Consider the following 16595-nt stretch of genomic DNA (forward strand, 5'->3'; position numbering starts at 1 on the left):
GTTACACAATGATCGCCGCGAGTTCAGGTAATAATACGATTACGCGATACGAAACGGTATGCGCGAGCAGCGAAGGTACCGAAAGTCAGACCGAAAAAAAAAAAAAAACGACGAACGGCAAAAAGATTGAGAAAATAACAAAAAAAAACGACCGACGAAACTCGCCGTAGTCTGCGGCGCATAGAAATCATTTCTGCTCGCTCATTAGTATATTACCCACGCAACAGCTTATGGACGGCAATAATTTGCCACAGTATATTGTACCCTGAGAGACTGTGCATCTGTCGAAGTGCAACAGCGGCAGCGGCCAGACGTCTTCGTGACCCTGAAAAAAACAATGTCGGGCAAATGGCGTCTCCGATTTTACATGCACGCTAGATATTACTATACGAACGTACGTAATCTGCATTCAAAGGCGTCCGTTCATAAAGAATTAAAAAGAAAAGAAAGGGAGGTAAAAAAAACATCTCATAATTCGCGTTCCCTTTTACATAATACCACTGTACGTACACGCGAGGACAAAAACCGAAAAATTTTCGTTCGATGAAAATAAAGTAATTGATTCAGAGAATTTTTGACAATATTTCATACTCGTGTACCCCATAATGCGAAGTGGAACCAATGGGTCGAATGCCGGGAGTTGACCGATGTATTTTTCTGCATCTTTTTTATTCTACAGTTTACTCTTTTATTTTGTTTTATATTTTTTTATCACTATGTTAAAGTTTTACGTGCGGCGTGTTGTGTGTTATTTTGCCAGTGGTGGTGCTGCCGCTGTTGCAGCCAGCATTAAGAGCGAGTGCAGTGCAGTGGAGCAGGTTAGTTCTAGCTACGGTCCACCGTCACACCGAGAGCCCTCGCTTGGTGTGTGTCCTCAACGAGCGCAGGCGGTACGGCCTTGAGACACAGCGACGCTCAATGCAGTCGTCGTGCATCGCAAATGCCCCTCAGCATTCTCCTCCGGCCCCTCCGCCCCGCGAACGCGGCGCAACGAACGCCACGAAACTTGGCGTTGCTTCGTTTTTCTCCTTCCCCCCTCGTGCTTTTCTGCGCTTCGCGCCGTGCAAACTCCTCTCTCTCTCTCTCTCTCCCTCTCTCTCTCTCTCTTTCTGCAATCCGCACTAATACTGTACAAACCCTCCTCGCCCCCCGCCGCTCTACGGTGCAACGCCGAAACGGTGATTCAAACTTTCAAACAGCGGAATTTAACAATTTACCACTTTTTCCTCCACCCTTCCCCCCAATCAGCGATCTCTTCCTTTGTTCTCAATTCTCGCTGTAATGCACTTGCACTACATACACACGCGGTTCACCCCACGTCCCACATTTCAAGGACAACGACGAATTCGGAAAAAAATTGTCACACCCCGTCGATTTCACGGTTCACTTTTTCAACTTTTGATTAACGTTCAATTATTGTCGTTCTGACAATACGAAACGTGCTATTTCTCATCCAGACCTGAAACGTGCTGTTTCTCATTCAAACCTGAAACGTACTGTTTCTTATCCTGACCTGAAACGTACTGTTTCTCATCCTGATCTGGAACGTACTGTTTCTCATTAAAATCTGAAACGTACTGTTTTTTATCCAGATCTGAAACGTGCTGTTTCTCATTCAAACCTGAAACGTACTGTTTCTTATCCTGACCTGAAACGTACTGTTTCTTATCCTGACCTGAAACGTACTGTTTCTCATCCTGATCTGGAACGTACTGTTTCTCATCCTGATCTGGAACGTACTGTTTCTTATCCTGATCTGGAACGTACTGTTTCTCATTCAAATCTAAAACGTACTGTTTTTCATCCAGATCTGAAACGTGCTGTTTCTCATTCAAACCTGAAACGTACTGTTTCTTATCCTGACCTGAAACGTACTGTTTCTCATCCTGATCTGGAACGTACTGTTTCTTATCCTGATCTGGAACGTACTGTTTCTCATTCAAATCTAAAACGTACTGTTTTTTATCCAGATCTGAAACGTGCTGTTTCTTATTCAAACCTGAAACGTACTGTTTCTTATCCTGACCTGAAACGTACTGTTTCTTATCCTGACCTGAAACGTACTGTTTCTCATCCTGATCTGGAACGTACTGTTTCTTATCCTGACCTGAAACGTACTGTTTCTTATCCTCATCTGAAACGTACTGTTTCTTATCCTGACCTGAAACGTACTGTTTCTTATCCTCATCTGAAACGTACTGTTTCGTATCCTGATCTGAAACGTACTGTTTCTTATCCTAATCTGAAACGCACTGTTTCTTATCCTCATCTGAAACGTACTGTTTCTTATCCTGATCTGGAACGTACTGTTTCTTAACCTGACCTGAAACGTACTGTTTCTCATCCTGATCTGAAACGTACTGTTTCTTATCCTGATCTGAAACGTACTTTTCTTATCCAGGCCTGAAACGCACTGATTGTCATCCTGATCTGAAACGTGCTGTTTCTTATCCAGACTTCAATCGTGCTGTTTTTTATCCAGACCTGAAACATGTTTTTTCCAGTGTCAACCTAAAATGTGCTCTGATCCGCTTGGGATTTTTCGAATGTGACTTCGAATACGGAATGTGCAAGCTTCGTATCGGGCATCAATATGAACGCAAATCTGATGGAGAATGATCACAATTGTGGAGAAAATAAGTTCTGGTATAAATTCGTAACACGGTGCATCGTTTGCTCTGGTTGGTAAATCTATTTCTATTTTTAACTTGCTCAGTGGATAAATTTAAACTGCAGCAGTCGATGAAGAACAAAACTGGCAATTCGGAGGTCGGAGCGACTTTTAAACTCACAAGTCATCGTTTGTTTTATGAATGTGCGGATGCGTGTCTCAGCACTCGACGAATGTGATCCGGTCTTTTCCTCCGTTTGTTTACTTTTTTAATCAAACAAATTCAAAAATCCGATTCACATGCAGTCAGGATGGCCGAGCGGTCTAAGGCGCTGCGTTCAGGTCGCAGTCCACTTCTGTGGGCGTGGGTTCGAATCCCACTTCTGACAAGGCCATTTTTTGTTGCTTCGGTAATAAGGCTACCGGAAAACAATGTCTTCGTCTTTCTTCCTCTCCGCAGCTTTCGTTCTTTCTCTGCGTCACGTGTGGAAGCCTCATACGGCTGCACGATCATCATCCCCTGAAACTGGAAGAGGAATCTCGTCGCCGAGAAATCGTGAAACGACAAAGATTTGACGAATCTCGTCCTAAATTTTGTATCTCTCGATTGTCAATTCATCTTTGATAACCGACAATCACCGACAACTTTGCAAGTAACTCGCCGTCCGATTGGCCCCAGGACGAAGGCGAACGTGATGCACGTATAGGTGTACAAAAAAGGGGAGTTGGCGGCTCTCGAGGTCGACGGTCAAAACGAGCCGCGTCAGAGGATAGCAACAGATATTCATCCGCTGCATCGGTGGGATCACCACTATGTCACTCGACGGCGGACTGCAACAGACGCTCGTACTACGTCATCACCGGTTTAATTTCTAGTTTCACGTATCACCGCAGGCGTAAAAGAATACTCCGTGTGTACGAAGACGTCCGGGTGTCCTTATCCTCGACGCACGAATTTTATCCAATATCGACGGCATCGCAATTGCGTGAACGACGTGAGACGAGAGAGAGAGCGAGAGAGAAAAAAAAAACAAAAAAAAACAAACGGAGTTGCTCTACATCGCCGCGAGGCGTGATCCGTCGATCGTATCGGTTCAATCGACACGATTGCTTTATCTTCGAATTATCGTAATTACGGTTATTAATATCGTCGAAAATTTTTTCGGTAAAATCGACGCCGGTTTTGCCGCAACCTATAACCCATGCAACGCGCACCGTAAACGGGTTTTTCCCTGTGGCGCTCATTGATCGGTTCTGAACAGACTAGAAGAGAGCGCGGTACGTGTTATAACGCGTGCACCGACTTCCACGAACTTCTGCTGCGAAAGTGAAATTTGCGGAGGGGAAAAAAATAATGTTCGCCGCGATTCGTAGAGATCGGCTCATGTTCGGCGATGTTCAGCTCACTCGGTGGTAATGTTTCGCTGTCACAGCAAACGGATTTTGTTTGCCAGGTGAACAACGATCATCGGGTCAACGAAAAGATGAACAAGCGCTCTTGAGACTTTCGGTATATTTTATGAGTTCAGTATTTTTCTTGAACAAAAGTTCTTGTCGAATCGCTTTGTTCGATTTCATCGACGAATTTAGTCGACGCAACAGAAGTTCATTCAAGTTTTCGTTCGACCGACAAAGTGACTCTACATTGTCGTTGCTCGACGGGCATCTAGCGAACACAACTTTGTTGCTTCGAGTAAATTCGTCGCCGCGTGTGTTTGCCGCACGGAACGAAATCGATTGAAAATTCAATAGTGCGTTCGGACGTCGAGCGATCATGATTTATCGAATATTCATGGAAGTTTCGACAACAATCCGTCCGATAAATAACGCAGGTGTCGTTTGGCGACAAAATTCGTCGTCGTAGTCGGAACGACAACATTTTGCCGATACGAGCCGAAAGATTATTCGCATTCTCCTGCATCCTCGGTGTTTCTGGGCCTCCACCGGCAGCTTATATTCGCTGTAGAGGGTATAGTGCATTTTATTTTAGCATTGCACATTCCTTTCCGCGGTTCTTCGCTGGACTGTACAGAACTCCGCGACTCTTTCTCGCTCGGTTTATCTCTCTTTCCGTCTCGCATACTACTGCTGCATCGTGATGCATATAGGAAGAACAAGAAGAAGTAGAAGAAGAAGAAGAAGAAGAAGGTGGCGGGGGAGGCAGCGCTGGAGGAGGAGGTAACCTTGAGAGTCGGTGAGGCGTCGGCCATCTTGCCGCGGCGATGCACTTCTGTTGTCGGTGTTGTGTTTTATCTTTCCTTTTCTTCTCCATCTTCTATTTTCATTTTGTTCTTGTCTTTTTCTTTTTCTTTTTCTTTTCTTTTTTTTTGCCTTGTTATTTTTGTTATATTATTTGTTATCGCTTTCCTTTCTACCCTCTTGTTTTATTCTTTCTCTCCTCTCTCTCTCTCTCTCGAAACGAGACGAGACTGACGCTGCCGCCTCCGTCGTCATCGTCGTCGTCGTCGTCGTCGTTCTCTCGGTCTAGGTCCCTTCGTCTCTCCGTTTCTCCTCCGCCTCCGACTACTGAACCGTCCGGTTAGCTCGTCCGTCCGTCCGTACGTCCGTACGTCCGTCAATCACTACGAGATCCGCGCTCGTTCTCCGTTTGTTCGCCATTCGTACGTCCTACATGCCCTCCTACCACAGATTGCAACCGGCAGAATGCAACCGCAGTCTCCTCTATTCGATTCCTTTTTTTTTTTTTTTTTTTTTTTTTTTGGTTTTTGCTTTTTAATGTTCAGAGATAGGTAGATACATACGTGTGTACGTGTATCGGGTTTACGCACGTACATGTATATATTCGTTTTATTTTCGCAGGTGCGTTTACTGATAGTTACCTGCCACTTACCTGCGCTACTTTTATGTAATCGTTCGATCTAATTGTATAATAGATCGGTGGATGTGTACGAAAACTAGTTTCAGAAAAAAAAAACAAAATTAGAAACCAGAAAGAAAAATGAATAAATTCGTTGTACTCGTGTTGGAAGAATAATTTTCACCGAATGTCGTCGGACAGAAAAGCGTTTATAAAACGTTACGCTTTATTATTAATCACCCTCGACAGACACACAAGATCATCACGACGATTCACTCTCTCACGCACAAATCTCCCTATCTCTATCATTCCGTCTCTCTCTCTCTCTCTCTCCCTCTCTCTCTCTCCCTCTTCCTTTCTCCCTCTGTCACTGGCTCTCTTGATAAATGCAGAATGTAGGTCAACGAATGCTCAAGAAGTTATTAGATAAGATTTTCTTTCGATAAGATTTTTCATCATAATCGTTATTATCATCCCGTCGGCGCATTGATCGTTCGCCACAAATCCTCCCGATGAACCGCGAACGAGTGAAATTGTTTTCTCTCTCTCTCTCTCTCTCTCTCTCTCTCTCTCTCTCTCTCTCTCTCTCTCTATTAATAAGCTCGATGAAATTCCGCAGGATCCCAAATAAAACGACGCGAGATCCCTCGGTGCCTGTAAAATGTTGTTTTAGATGCAACGTCCGAACTCCGCGAGCCGCGGTGTTCTCAACTTGGTGATCTAATAACCCATCGGTGGTTTCCAACTCCAAATCCTCGTTTGGCGCATTGAATACAGTACACATTACTATACTCCACCACTACCAAACATCGAACGAACGAACGAACGAACGCCAGCCAACGTCATGGGGCAGCGACGTTCGAACGGCGAGTGATAGGCCAGGGGAGAACGGAAAGGGGCAATTGCAGCGCCGCACAACGCAGCAAGTTGCACGAGAGTGCCTCGTCCGAAGGTAGTAGGGGAGGGGGGAGAGGGGGGGAGGGGGAGGAGAGAGGGAGGGGGGGGGGGGGGTGAAAGCCAGGACGTTGATTCGTAGGCCGAAGCACATCGTTTGCCTGAGAATCGTGAAGCGCGGCGACGAGGAGGATGAGCGCCGGACGGCGGGGGCAGCGAGCGGGGCGCGCGGAGGGGCGGAGGGGCGGAGGGACTGAGGGGCGCGAGCGAGGGGGGGAGGGAATAACTTCGGGGGCAACGGGGGTTGGCGAGGCAGGGGGAAAAAGCTACGAAAGCGCCACGTTTCGGTATACTTTCGAGGCTTCGGCCTCGCGGCGCAGAGTGATCGCCGCAGTCGCGCGCTAGCACTCTCAGTGGAGACATACTGTCATAGAAAATTCGTTTATTTGCTGTATACCTGTTATCCCCCTTTTCCCCCCGATTAAAGCGCCCTTCGGCGTTGAAATACCGTGCAGGATAAATCCACGGTATAAGGAAAAGGATATAAAACACGACGGACAACAAGCAACGACAAACAAACAACAAAACAAACAAACAACAACAACAAAAAAAATAAAGGAACAACAATAACACGACACCCAGCGAATGAGTAAAAACAGTAACAAGAAAAAAAAAAAGAACAAAAAAAAAAAAGGAAAGAGAATACCTACGACAGAATAAAAACCAGCAGGATATACGTATATGTACACGCGTACATATATTGTATTTTGTATTATTTATGTATAATATAACTATTTAAAATAAAACACAAACGAGAAAAAGAAGAGAAATCGTACTATATTATTATTATTATTATCATTATTATTACTATTATTATTATTATCATCACAAATATTATCACAGAAACGACAGAGTAAAAAATTTTGAAAAAGAAAAGGAACGAAAAAATATTTTAAAATACGTGAAGAGCACACATATAAACGTGTATAAAAATAATACATCAACGAGGGGTGTGTGTATATAAAAGAGAAATTAAGATAAGAGAAAAAACCAAACGAAATAAAAAGAAAAAAGAAAAGTTTTACTATACGCAATAATAGTGTTAAACGTGCACGTGTGATATATGCACATACATATGTATAAATAACGTATATATATGTGTATATAGAACCAAGTGTGTGTGAGTGTGTGTTTTTAAAGTACAAACGACCGTGTGTGGACTACCTTCGACCCCAACCCCTTGATTCTTACCCCCTCCCCTCCTCTGGTCACTACATTTTCCCCCGAAACAACAACCCCCATCCCCTCCCCCCCCCTCTCAAGGACATAATTGTGGTTACCTTTATTAAGGACTTAGATACCGCCGACTGGGATATCGAGGAACGGTTGTTATGTGAGTAATTTATGATTATTATAATTATTGTCGTTAGTAAATTGGTTTCGGTGATCATCAACCGTTTGTGTATACCTCGATGATTACGTGCCGAAAATGAGGATGCCAAAAAAATCAAAATAATCCACCGGAATCGAGTTCGTTTCGACGTTGATCGAAGTACACGGACAATAAAGAAAAGCCTAGAATAGTAAACCCCCTATCACAACTTCATTTCATTTCGTTTGCTCTCGAAAGTGACGATGAATACGTTACAGCGATAACATTTCGATGCGACACGATATTGTACTACATTGTAAATAACACGTTCTTTCGCGCGTAACCCGAAACAGAAAAAAAAACAACAAAAAAAAAAAAAGAGAAACTAATTTTATTGCCACGAGATCCCGAGTTTTCCGTACCATGAAATTAGCGTTAAGTTCGAGTTGTGTCGGTCTAGTCTGTGCCATTGCTGCTTCTGTCTCTCCGCCTTTTTGTGACTCTCGTGTGCGATCACGTTTGTATTTATGGATGTATGTGGGATGTTGTATATAATACGTTTCGCTGCTGCTGCTGCTGCTGCTGCTGCTGCTGCTACTGCTAATGCTGAATGCCGATGCCGATGCTGCTGCTGCTGCTGCTGCTGCTGCTGCACGGGCTTATAGAAACGAGGACACCAGCGGCTCTAAATGGTACACGGGTCGAGTACTAACCGTTCGTACAATTCGTCCTCAACGTGTTAAAAACAACACGTTTCTTGGCTCATTCGATCTTCTTATTCCTACGTGTGTATTCACTCTTGACTCGACTATTGCCGTTCTCTCGTACTCTCCGACTACTTCCTATTCTTTTTTCTCTTTTCATTTTTATTTTTGTTCGTTTTTTTTTTTTTCAATCTTATCGGCGTTGGAACCGTTCACCAAGTTTTCCGTAGTTTATTTACATTTTTGTTCGACTTTTTTAGATTCTCACTTCTTGCCCTTTTAGTCGTCTCCGCATCCAAACAACAATCACTACCGCTACCTCAAGGTTATTCGTCGCGGCACAAGTTACTAGGAAATTTACAGGAAAATAACGAGTTTCAGGCAAACCGTCGTTACCTGTACAAAATTCGTCTGAACCCGCAGATTCTCATTTATCTGTCTAGAAACTTCTGGAAAGAAAAAATGAAAAAGAAATTCGTGTACGAATGAACACGATCATTTCGTACACACTAAAGAACATTTTTCGTCGTAACCTTGCTCTCCGCATTGTTAGGAATACGACTTAAGGACGAACCAAAAAAATAAAACGTTCCGATCAATTTTATTTTTTCTTTGGGCCTGATTTGCGAACGTTTTGAGTTTTCGAATACAGCGTACGTCGAATGTTGGTCGACCGTTTGACATATGTTGAATGTACATTCTTCTGGACGTATAGAAGATATTTCTGATCAGTGATCAGTGACCCGCGAAGACAACCTCTCTGCCTTCGTTTCCCCCTCTGGCTATTACTCCCGACTTTTCTCCTTTTTCTTTTTTCCTCATGTTTTTTTGTTCTTCTCTATTCTCCCCCTTCGGGGCGACGGTGACAACCATGCGGATTTACTGACTGACTTACTGACTGACTGACTGACTGACTGACTGACTGACTGACTGACTGCAGGTTGACGAAATACCGTTTCGTTCCCGCTGTTGTGACTTTTACTTCTTACCGTTAACGTTTTGTTGCTAAATATTTGTCGTTTGCGCAACCATTGCGTACCAAAAAATTCGTAACAGTCGACGACCGAACACAACGTAGGCATAAAGCAGCAGTTTAGCCAGGTTGTGAAAAAACGAGGAAACGCTAACGCTAAATTTCTAGAATGGCGACATAACGAGGATTTTTTTTTTTTTTTTTTTCTCTTTTTCCATCCTTGTTAAGTCAGCCGTATCCTCGTTGAACCGTTCGGTTCGCCAGTTTCTGTCAATTCTCAATATCATTGCTGTTATTGTTACTTTCCTAGAAAGACCTACAATGTAGGTACAATCTAGAGAACGGGTCTTTTCATCGTAGACCGGCATTCGAAAAATTCGCTGACCCCGACGATTACCTCCATTTTTCGTCATATTTGTTCGGGGCGATGAATTTTCGCGAATCGCCAGAGAAATGTCCACCTCTATCTGGAGAAGCTGCCTACTGCTTACTGCCTGACAAGCCTACCGCGCTGATGACGAGCAGCGGTTGTATACATACCGTAGGGTAAACTTTGTGCGCGTGCGCGTTTCTTTGACTTTTCACTAGATTCGTATGTGTCGGTGATGAGAGTTTGTGTTGGCCTGTCGGTGGCCACGTTTAGGTTCAAATTCTTCGTCATCGTCGTCGTAGCCGTGTAACGTCGTTCACGTCGTACACGAAGCAGGACACGATGATATCCGTGCGCGTGCAGCCGTGCAATCGTATGCGCTTCCGAATGCCACATAACCCAGATATCGTGTTCGAACGTTCTTCGTTCGTCAATTTGTCCTTTGCTTCTGCCGAATTCAACCGATCTTCTCATCAATCGAACCCAATAATCAACGCGATGCGATTTCGGCGGCTTTTCCACGCCGAAAAAATAGAGGCCAACGAATAAACGCTTCTCAAAATTTTTGGGTCACGTTTCCTCCGATATTTGCCGAGTGTCGGAAAATTCGATCTTCTGCGATAAAAGGTTGGGCACGAGGAACCTTTTCGGTTCGATCGAACCTCGGGCCGAAGCCCTTCCGAGTGACTGACTTCGAAAAAATTTCCATCGGAAAAGAAAGTGTTGGATTTACGTGCGGGTCCGGTAATAATTGCTCGTGCAAGAATTTTGGTCTTCTGCGAAACCTAACCTTTCACATTCGCACAGATTTTCATCATGGGAAGATGATCCAGGTTATGTTCTTCCCATTTCATTACATGAAAATTGTGAAAATCATTTTTTGTTCGCGTCCTCCGCGACGTGATTCGAAAAACTGAAAAACCTTCGTCGTCCCTTCGTCGTTTTCTTATGGATTGTGCCAAAAAGATTGCACATCCATAAATACGGCAATGTGCGCGTTTCAGGGGCATTGAAGGGCAACGTTTTCCGTCGGGGTAGTAGTGCAGTAGTACTCGGTCGCAGCCGGCCAAGCCACCAAACACATTCGTCGTTCGTTTATCAGCCCCTACAAAGGTCCGGGGACTTCTGAGGGCTGCGCGGGAAGCGGTCGGTCGTTGAATTCCGTCTTAGTTTTCTTGCGACCGACCGTTCCACCGGGCAGACCTTCGCCCGTCAGAGTTTCTATTCCGTCTCCATCGGTTGCCGCTGATTTCCGCGCGTTCCGCCGATATTCGCCCCCATGGGAATTCCGAGGGAGAATTCGGACGATCGAATTAATCGCACCACGTGACCGCGTCGGGTCTTTCTCGTTGCACGCGGAGCTTGGCGGCGGGAGCAAAAAAATAATAATAATAATAATAATAACAACAAATCAAATGCTCTCGCCTCTCACGGAAAGTGGAGAGATCTCCTAGCACGTGTACGACGAGAACGACACATCGACGGAACGTGTGTTCCACCTATATACGTGAAAAATTTCATCACTGGTTTTAGAAGACTCGTTTCCACTCTTCACCGTTTCCCCTTCTCCGCGCTCACTCCCTCGTTCCCTCTGCGCTTTTTTCACCGTCCCCTTCTTTTTTTATACCTCCTTCACACGCTGCCTCCAAACCGCGTTGGCCTCGATCGAGGCTATGTGGTGGTATATTTTGCGCAGGTCACGGTGGACGCTCTCTCTCTCTCGCTCTCCCCTCTCTCTCTCTCTCTCTCTCTCTCTCTCTTTCCCCTGCCGAGATGAATAGACCGTGAGTTATATACACGTATTCATATGCGATACATAATAATATGTATCATTCGTGTACATAAACGTGTGTGGGTATGTTGTCCTTCGTTTACACGTAAAATGTAATCTACGACCGAATTAGAACATCAAATAATTTCAACGACGAGTGAAATTGTTATCGATGTATACAAATGAATAATGGACGTGTGGTTACCGTGCATGTTTGGAGGGGGGAAAAAAAAAAAAATCGAGCAATCCTCGGTAAAACGTACTTGAGAAATTGAAAGTTAATTAATTCCATCGATTGACTTTGCCACATCATGTTCATTCTTTATATCTCTTCTATCGTTGATTCGAATGAATATTTTTCTTGCACAAAGTTTGTAACGTCGATGCAACGAAAACATGCGAAAGAAAAACCAAAAATAAAACCATATACTTTCAAGGTCTGATGATCGTTCGAAAATTTCGAAAGCATACAGTTTTCTTTTTTTTTGTCTTCTCTGATCAATGAGGGCAATCGCACGCCATTATATTTTGGTGAGGATTTTTTTTTTTTAAATCTCTTTGATTCCAAATCCGAGTATGTTTATCCTCGCACATAATTCTTTCACGTCATCGTCAATTACTGTGAACTTCAACCTCATTCTAAATAAGGGTGTGACGATTTTGATTGTAGTTTATTATATATACCTGTACATGCATTTAAGCGTATATCATAGCCGCGGTCTCGGTCGGGGACGTGTGTCTCTTTTTCTCGTGCCTCTGATTTTTATCTTTGTGCTTTTGCGGTTCGGAATTTCGTCCCACAGATTTGTCTCTCTTTTTCTCCTCTCACTCTTATTTTTTTTTTTGTTACTGCAGGCAAAACCTGTCCATGTACTTGGTCGAGGAGTACGGGGTCGTTGTTGGTTGCGCGCCGTTGCTGCTGCAGGTCGCTGCAGCCCGGCCGTCAACGACAATTGTGTGCGTCACAAAACGGACGATTTTCAATACGACCGAAATGCATCTCTCTGTGCCCGTTTCGCATTCAGCCCATCTCTATTCTTTCCCTCTCTATTTTTGGTTTTTTTCTTTTTTTTTTCTTCTCTTCCTTCTCTTTTGGCGCAGAGAGCAGCCAAACTCGCACATACCGCATTTCGTGACCCGATGCTGCACTGACGTCATTCGTCGAGCGTCGTTTTTAGCCGACGAACAGAAAAGGACGAGAGAAAGAGAGAGAGAAATAAGGGCAATGGGCAACGCAGCCCTGTACCCGTACGAGGTCGTCTCTCCTCGCTCCGATATCCAGTCATACTTCTTACGCTTTTTACCTTATTTTTTTCGATAATGTCGCGGATGCCGTTCCCAAACAACGAGGAGAGGCAGGGCAGTGCAGCCAACCGTCCTCCGGACTAGCGGCCAACGTTTTTTACAGCGTTAGTAGAACCCCTGGGCTGCATCGCGGGCTGCGCTTTCCCTCCTTCCGTCCTCGACTCTCCTCTCTCTCTCTCCGGCTCTCTCGGGTCTCCGGGCATGCTTTTTTTCCCCTCTTGTTTTACATGTGGGTATACGTAACTCACCTTCCTTCCCAGTCGCGTGTGTACGACACCGCCTCTGCGCGTCCCTCCGACGTGCGCCTCAGACCTAAGAGCTGCTTCCAACTCGAGAGTCGAGTTCTCTCTGTCCTCCTTGCGGCGGCCGCGGTGCCCCCTACTCGCTGGCCGGCCGACTCTGTCTACCTCTCTTTCTGCGCCGGTTCCCAGCTCTCTCGCTCGGCCAATCAGATCCTCTCTCACTCTCTCTCCGAAAGTCAACTCGACTACCATTCGTCGGACGTCGACTGTTTTCGACGCGCGCTCAGTTCGAATCGCGTATCGCGCCCCGTGTCCTCATCTTATTCGAATCTGACGTTAATTTGCGAGTTATCGTTGGAAATTTTTTTAGAAAATCGTTGACTCTATTTTTTATTCGACTGATCGTCAGTTTTGATTGCTTTGGTTTGAGTTTGGGGTTAGGTTTGCGCACACCGGAAATTGAACACGTGTATTTTTATTTTTCACGTACATTTCGCGGAACCTTTTATTTTTGAAAAATTCATTACGACCGTTCCTTCGGGTCGGAACACGCGTGTACTCACATTGTCAAAAGTTTCTATCGCACAGAGTAGGTACTACGTGTCCGTAGACGGAATCTGTCTGTCTTGAATACAGAAGAGGAAGAGGAGAAAAAAAAAAAAAACAAGGGAGATGGACGATGGCGAAACGGAGGACAATAGCTGAGGTTGCATTTTTATTTTATACATATATATACGCACCCATATCTAGTCGTATAGTTTATAGCTACCACGGGAATCTCTAATGCCGATGGGAGTGGCATGCCAGGGCGTGCCGAGAATTAACATTACGGGGGTGAAATTTCGAGCTCGGGATCGGCGTCGGAAAACTTTCTCTGTGAAATTTTTTTTCCAGCTTTCCTCGCTTCTTCCGAAAGTTTTCAACGCTATTTTCAATCGGATCGACGCACTTTTCGTAAAACATTGTAACAGAAAAAAAAAGTCCTCATTTTTCTTCGGTCCAAAAAGCGCTCAAAACTCGTTCCAAATTCATAATACTTACGAAATTTTTGCTAGGCCACAAACGAGAGGCGGGGGAAAGAAAATTCAACCCTATGTCCCGAGTATTAGGGGAGGTCGGGGTAAAATGGTGGACGTGAAAAAAAAAAAAAAAACACACACGGGGGAGAAAAAATCGAATGAAAGAGCTGCGGACCGTGCTATTATTTTTCTGACGTCGCGGGGGGTCGATCGGTCGTATAGCGCGGTTGCAGGTGTTGCATTTCGTACATATGTGCATTCCGGTTGGTACTTTATACGCCATTTATCACCGACCCGTCGTGCCCATTATTTTATTAATACATACCCCGGGATCACGAGTACATGGAAAATTGCGCATGTTCAGGATAAAGGTGGAGGGTACCCCTACCTACGTGGTTGGTGAACGCTCGGGTGAGTCAAGGCCATCTGTAAGTGGCTCAAGTTCAAGCTAATAGTATCGCGTTGCAAAATACTCCTCTGCAACAGTACTCACTTTTGTATCTCCCTCTCGTTTTTACGATCGCACTCTCATCTGTCCTGGATTTGGTTTTTTTTTTCATCGGGGCCCGGAATCTCACTACCCATTTTTTTTAAAATTCACGATTTGAGTGTGCCCGTATCACACCTGCTCAGTCCTGGTCGAGAGATACGAAATAGAGGCGAGAGTTTTTTTTTCAGCTAGAATGAAAAAATGGAGATTTGAAAAATTTTCACAATCGTTCAACTTTCGAAGACACGATATGTTCGTTACGTTGGAAGGACAGAAATTCCGCGTGAAATGTTTTCGAACGAAGAAGCTGCGGCGCAGGAGCGTTTTACCAGCGTCTTTTTCTACCGCTGTGTTGAACAATACGTGAGTCCTGCCATCTGTCCGGAAGTGACTCTAAAGGACAAGAAGATAGCGAGTAGACAGGTCAGGCGGAGCTTCATCGCGACGAGTACGAAAAGCGAGAAAGAAAGAAAAAAAAAAAAAAAAAAAAAAAGGAAGATAACTCGCGCGGTTCGAATCTATCCGGGGTCGAAACGTGGTTTCGAAAGCTGAGGGTAATTATCGCGGAAATTGCGACGCTCGTTTCTCTCCCCTGTCGCCTCGCGTGCGACTTATCCGCGCGTTTCACGGTGTGGTACCCCCTTTCCGCGTGGACGTGTGCGTGCGGCGTGCGTTATATAATGGAAGTGCTGCAGAGCTACCGGCCACCGATACTGCTCACCGTCGCAACCGGCAGCCCCTTCGGTCTCATGTTCGCCCTTGAACCGAGACAAAAGGGGCCACAGCCAAGCAACGCTGAAACAAAACGAAAAGGAGGGAGGGAAGGGGGGGGGGCGGGGGGGAAAACAGCAGCGGAGAACAGAAGCGGCGAGGGCGAGGGCGACGCCGCGAACAAACGACGCGGCAAACTGAACCGCGCTAGGGAGATGACGACGACGACGACGATGATGAGTAGACTCTCGAAGAGCGGCGGGTGCCGTCGGTGGTGACCGGGGCACGGGAGCGGAACAGGGAGAGTCGGGGCTACGCGTTGACGTAGGTCAGGTTTGGTCTGGTCTGGTCTGGTCTGGTCTGGTCTGGTCTGGTCTACTCCTCTTCGTTTCTTCTCTCTTTGTTTTTTTTTTGTTTTTTTTGTTTTTTCAAGAGACCGACCCACCAGATGTGCGGTGCGTCGAGCCGCTACTGATGCCGATAATGATTACTACGACGACGATCGTTATCGTCGTCAGCATTTATCGGCGCCGTTCGCCCCGCTTTACCCGCTAGCGAAGCACGCGATACGTCGTAACGTGCTCCACCCGCATCTGCAACAATTTAACGATCCTAGTAATCATCGCGAGTTACGACTTGCTAACACTCAGACTTCGGATTCGTCGTCGAAAATTCGGTACGGCGAAGAGTAAGTTTCAGAATAATATCGAGAAAAAGCAATCCGGAGCACCTTCCAGACTCAGATCAGAAAATCGGCAATTGTCGGATGGGCCGGTGGATCGAAGCCAAATCGGGGATCGATTGAAAATTCATCGATACGATTGATCCATTGTCGCGCTCGTTGGGATTCAGAGTAGACCTCGAAAGTCTGAGAAGACGTTCCAGATGCGCGACGTTTTAGGTGAAGACATTTTTCTTTCTTTAAAAAAATGGCAATCAAAGTTCCGACTCGCGCGGACTCGCGGAATTGTTTTCATCCGGTAGTTCCGTGTATCGTTGAAATATATATTTACGCACGTTTATCCGAGGACCACAATCATCGGTCGACATCCTCGAAAGCCTCGCTTCGTTTGTATTTTCTTCACAATATGTGGAGTAGCCGACATCTGCGCACGTAATGTTTGAACGAACCGAAAGTAGGTAGATACGTAAGCGTACGCGTACGTAAGAGTTGGGTATTATGATACACGTATCCGTACGCCGGGAACCATCAATATTTAACGACAAACAGCGTACTACAGAGGAGAACGACTGTCATTCATATTCAACAGATGCGCCCGACGGGAAGGAGAAGAAGACGAAACGCTACGCCGCT

The 16595-nt window shown here is 45.3% G+C and overlaps 2 protein-coding genes and 1 non-coding gene across 5 annotated transcripts in view; 2 read left to right on the forward strand and 1 right to left on the reverse strand.

Annotated features, from left to right (window-relative positions):
- Positions 1-1442: 1442 nt before the first annotated feature.
- Positions 1443-2344, reverse strand: LOC125501097 (HIV Tat-specific factor 1 homolog). The gene is made up of 2 exons (XM_048655999.1): positions 2281-2344; positions 1443-2215 (listed from the first exon to the last, which is right to left on the reverse strand). The coding sequence occupies exons 1-2, from the start codon at positions 2342-2344 to the stop codon at positions 1443-1445; spliced, it is 837 nt and encodes a 278-aa protein (XP_048511956.1).
- A 572-nt stretch (positions 2345-2916) lies between these two features.
- Trnal-cag lies at positions 2917-3000 on the forward strand. The gene has a single exon. It is a non-coding gene; the product is annotated as a tRNA-Leu (tRNA).
- A 3692-nt stretch (positions 3001-6692) lies between these two features.
- Positions 6693-16595, forward strand: part of LOC105684349 (ecdysone receptor) — a 58748-nt gene continuing 48845 nt past the window's right edge. For all 3 annotated transcript variants that reach the window (XM_048655906.1, XM_048655909.1, XM_048655907.1), the window contains exon 1: positions 6693-7716. The gene's annotated coding sequence lies outside the window, so the exon portion shown is untranslated. The remainder of the gene's footprint in view (positions 7717-16595) is intronic.

The sequence above is a fragment of the Athalia rosae genome, chromosome 5, assembly GCF_917208135.1.
Source record: "Athalia rosae chromosome 5, iyAthRosa1.1, whole genome shotgun sequence".
NCBI lineage: Eukaryota > Metazoa > Arthropoda > Insecta > Hymenoptera > Athaliidae > Athalia > Athalia rosae.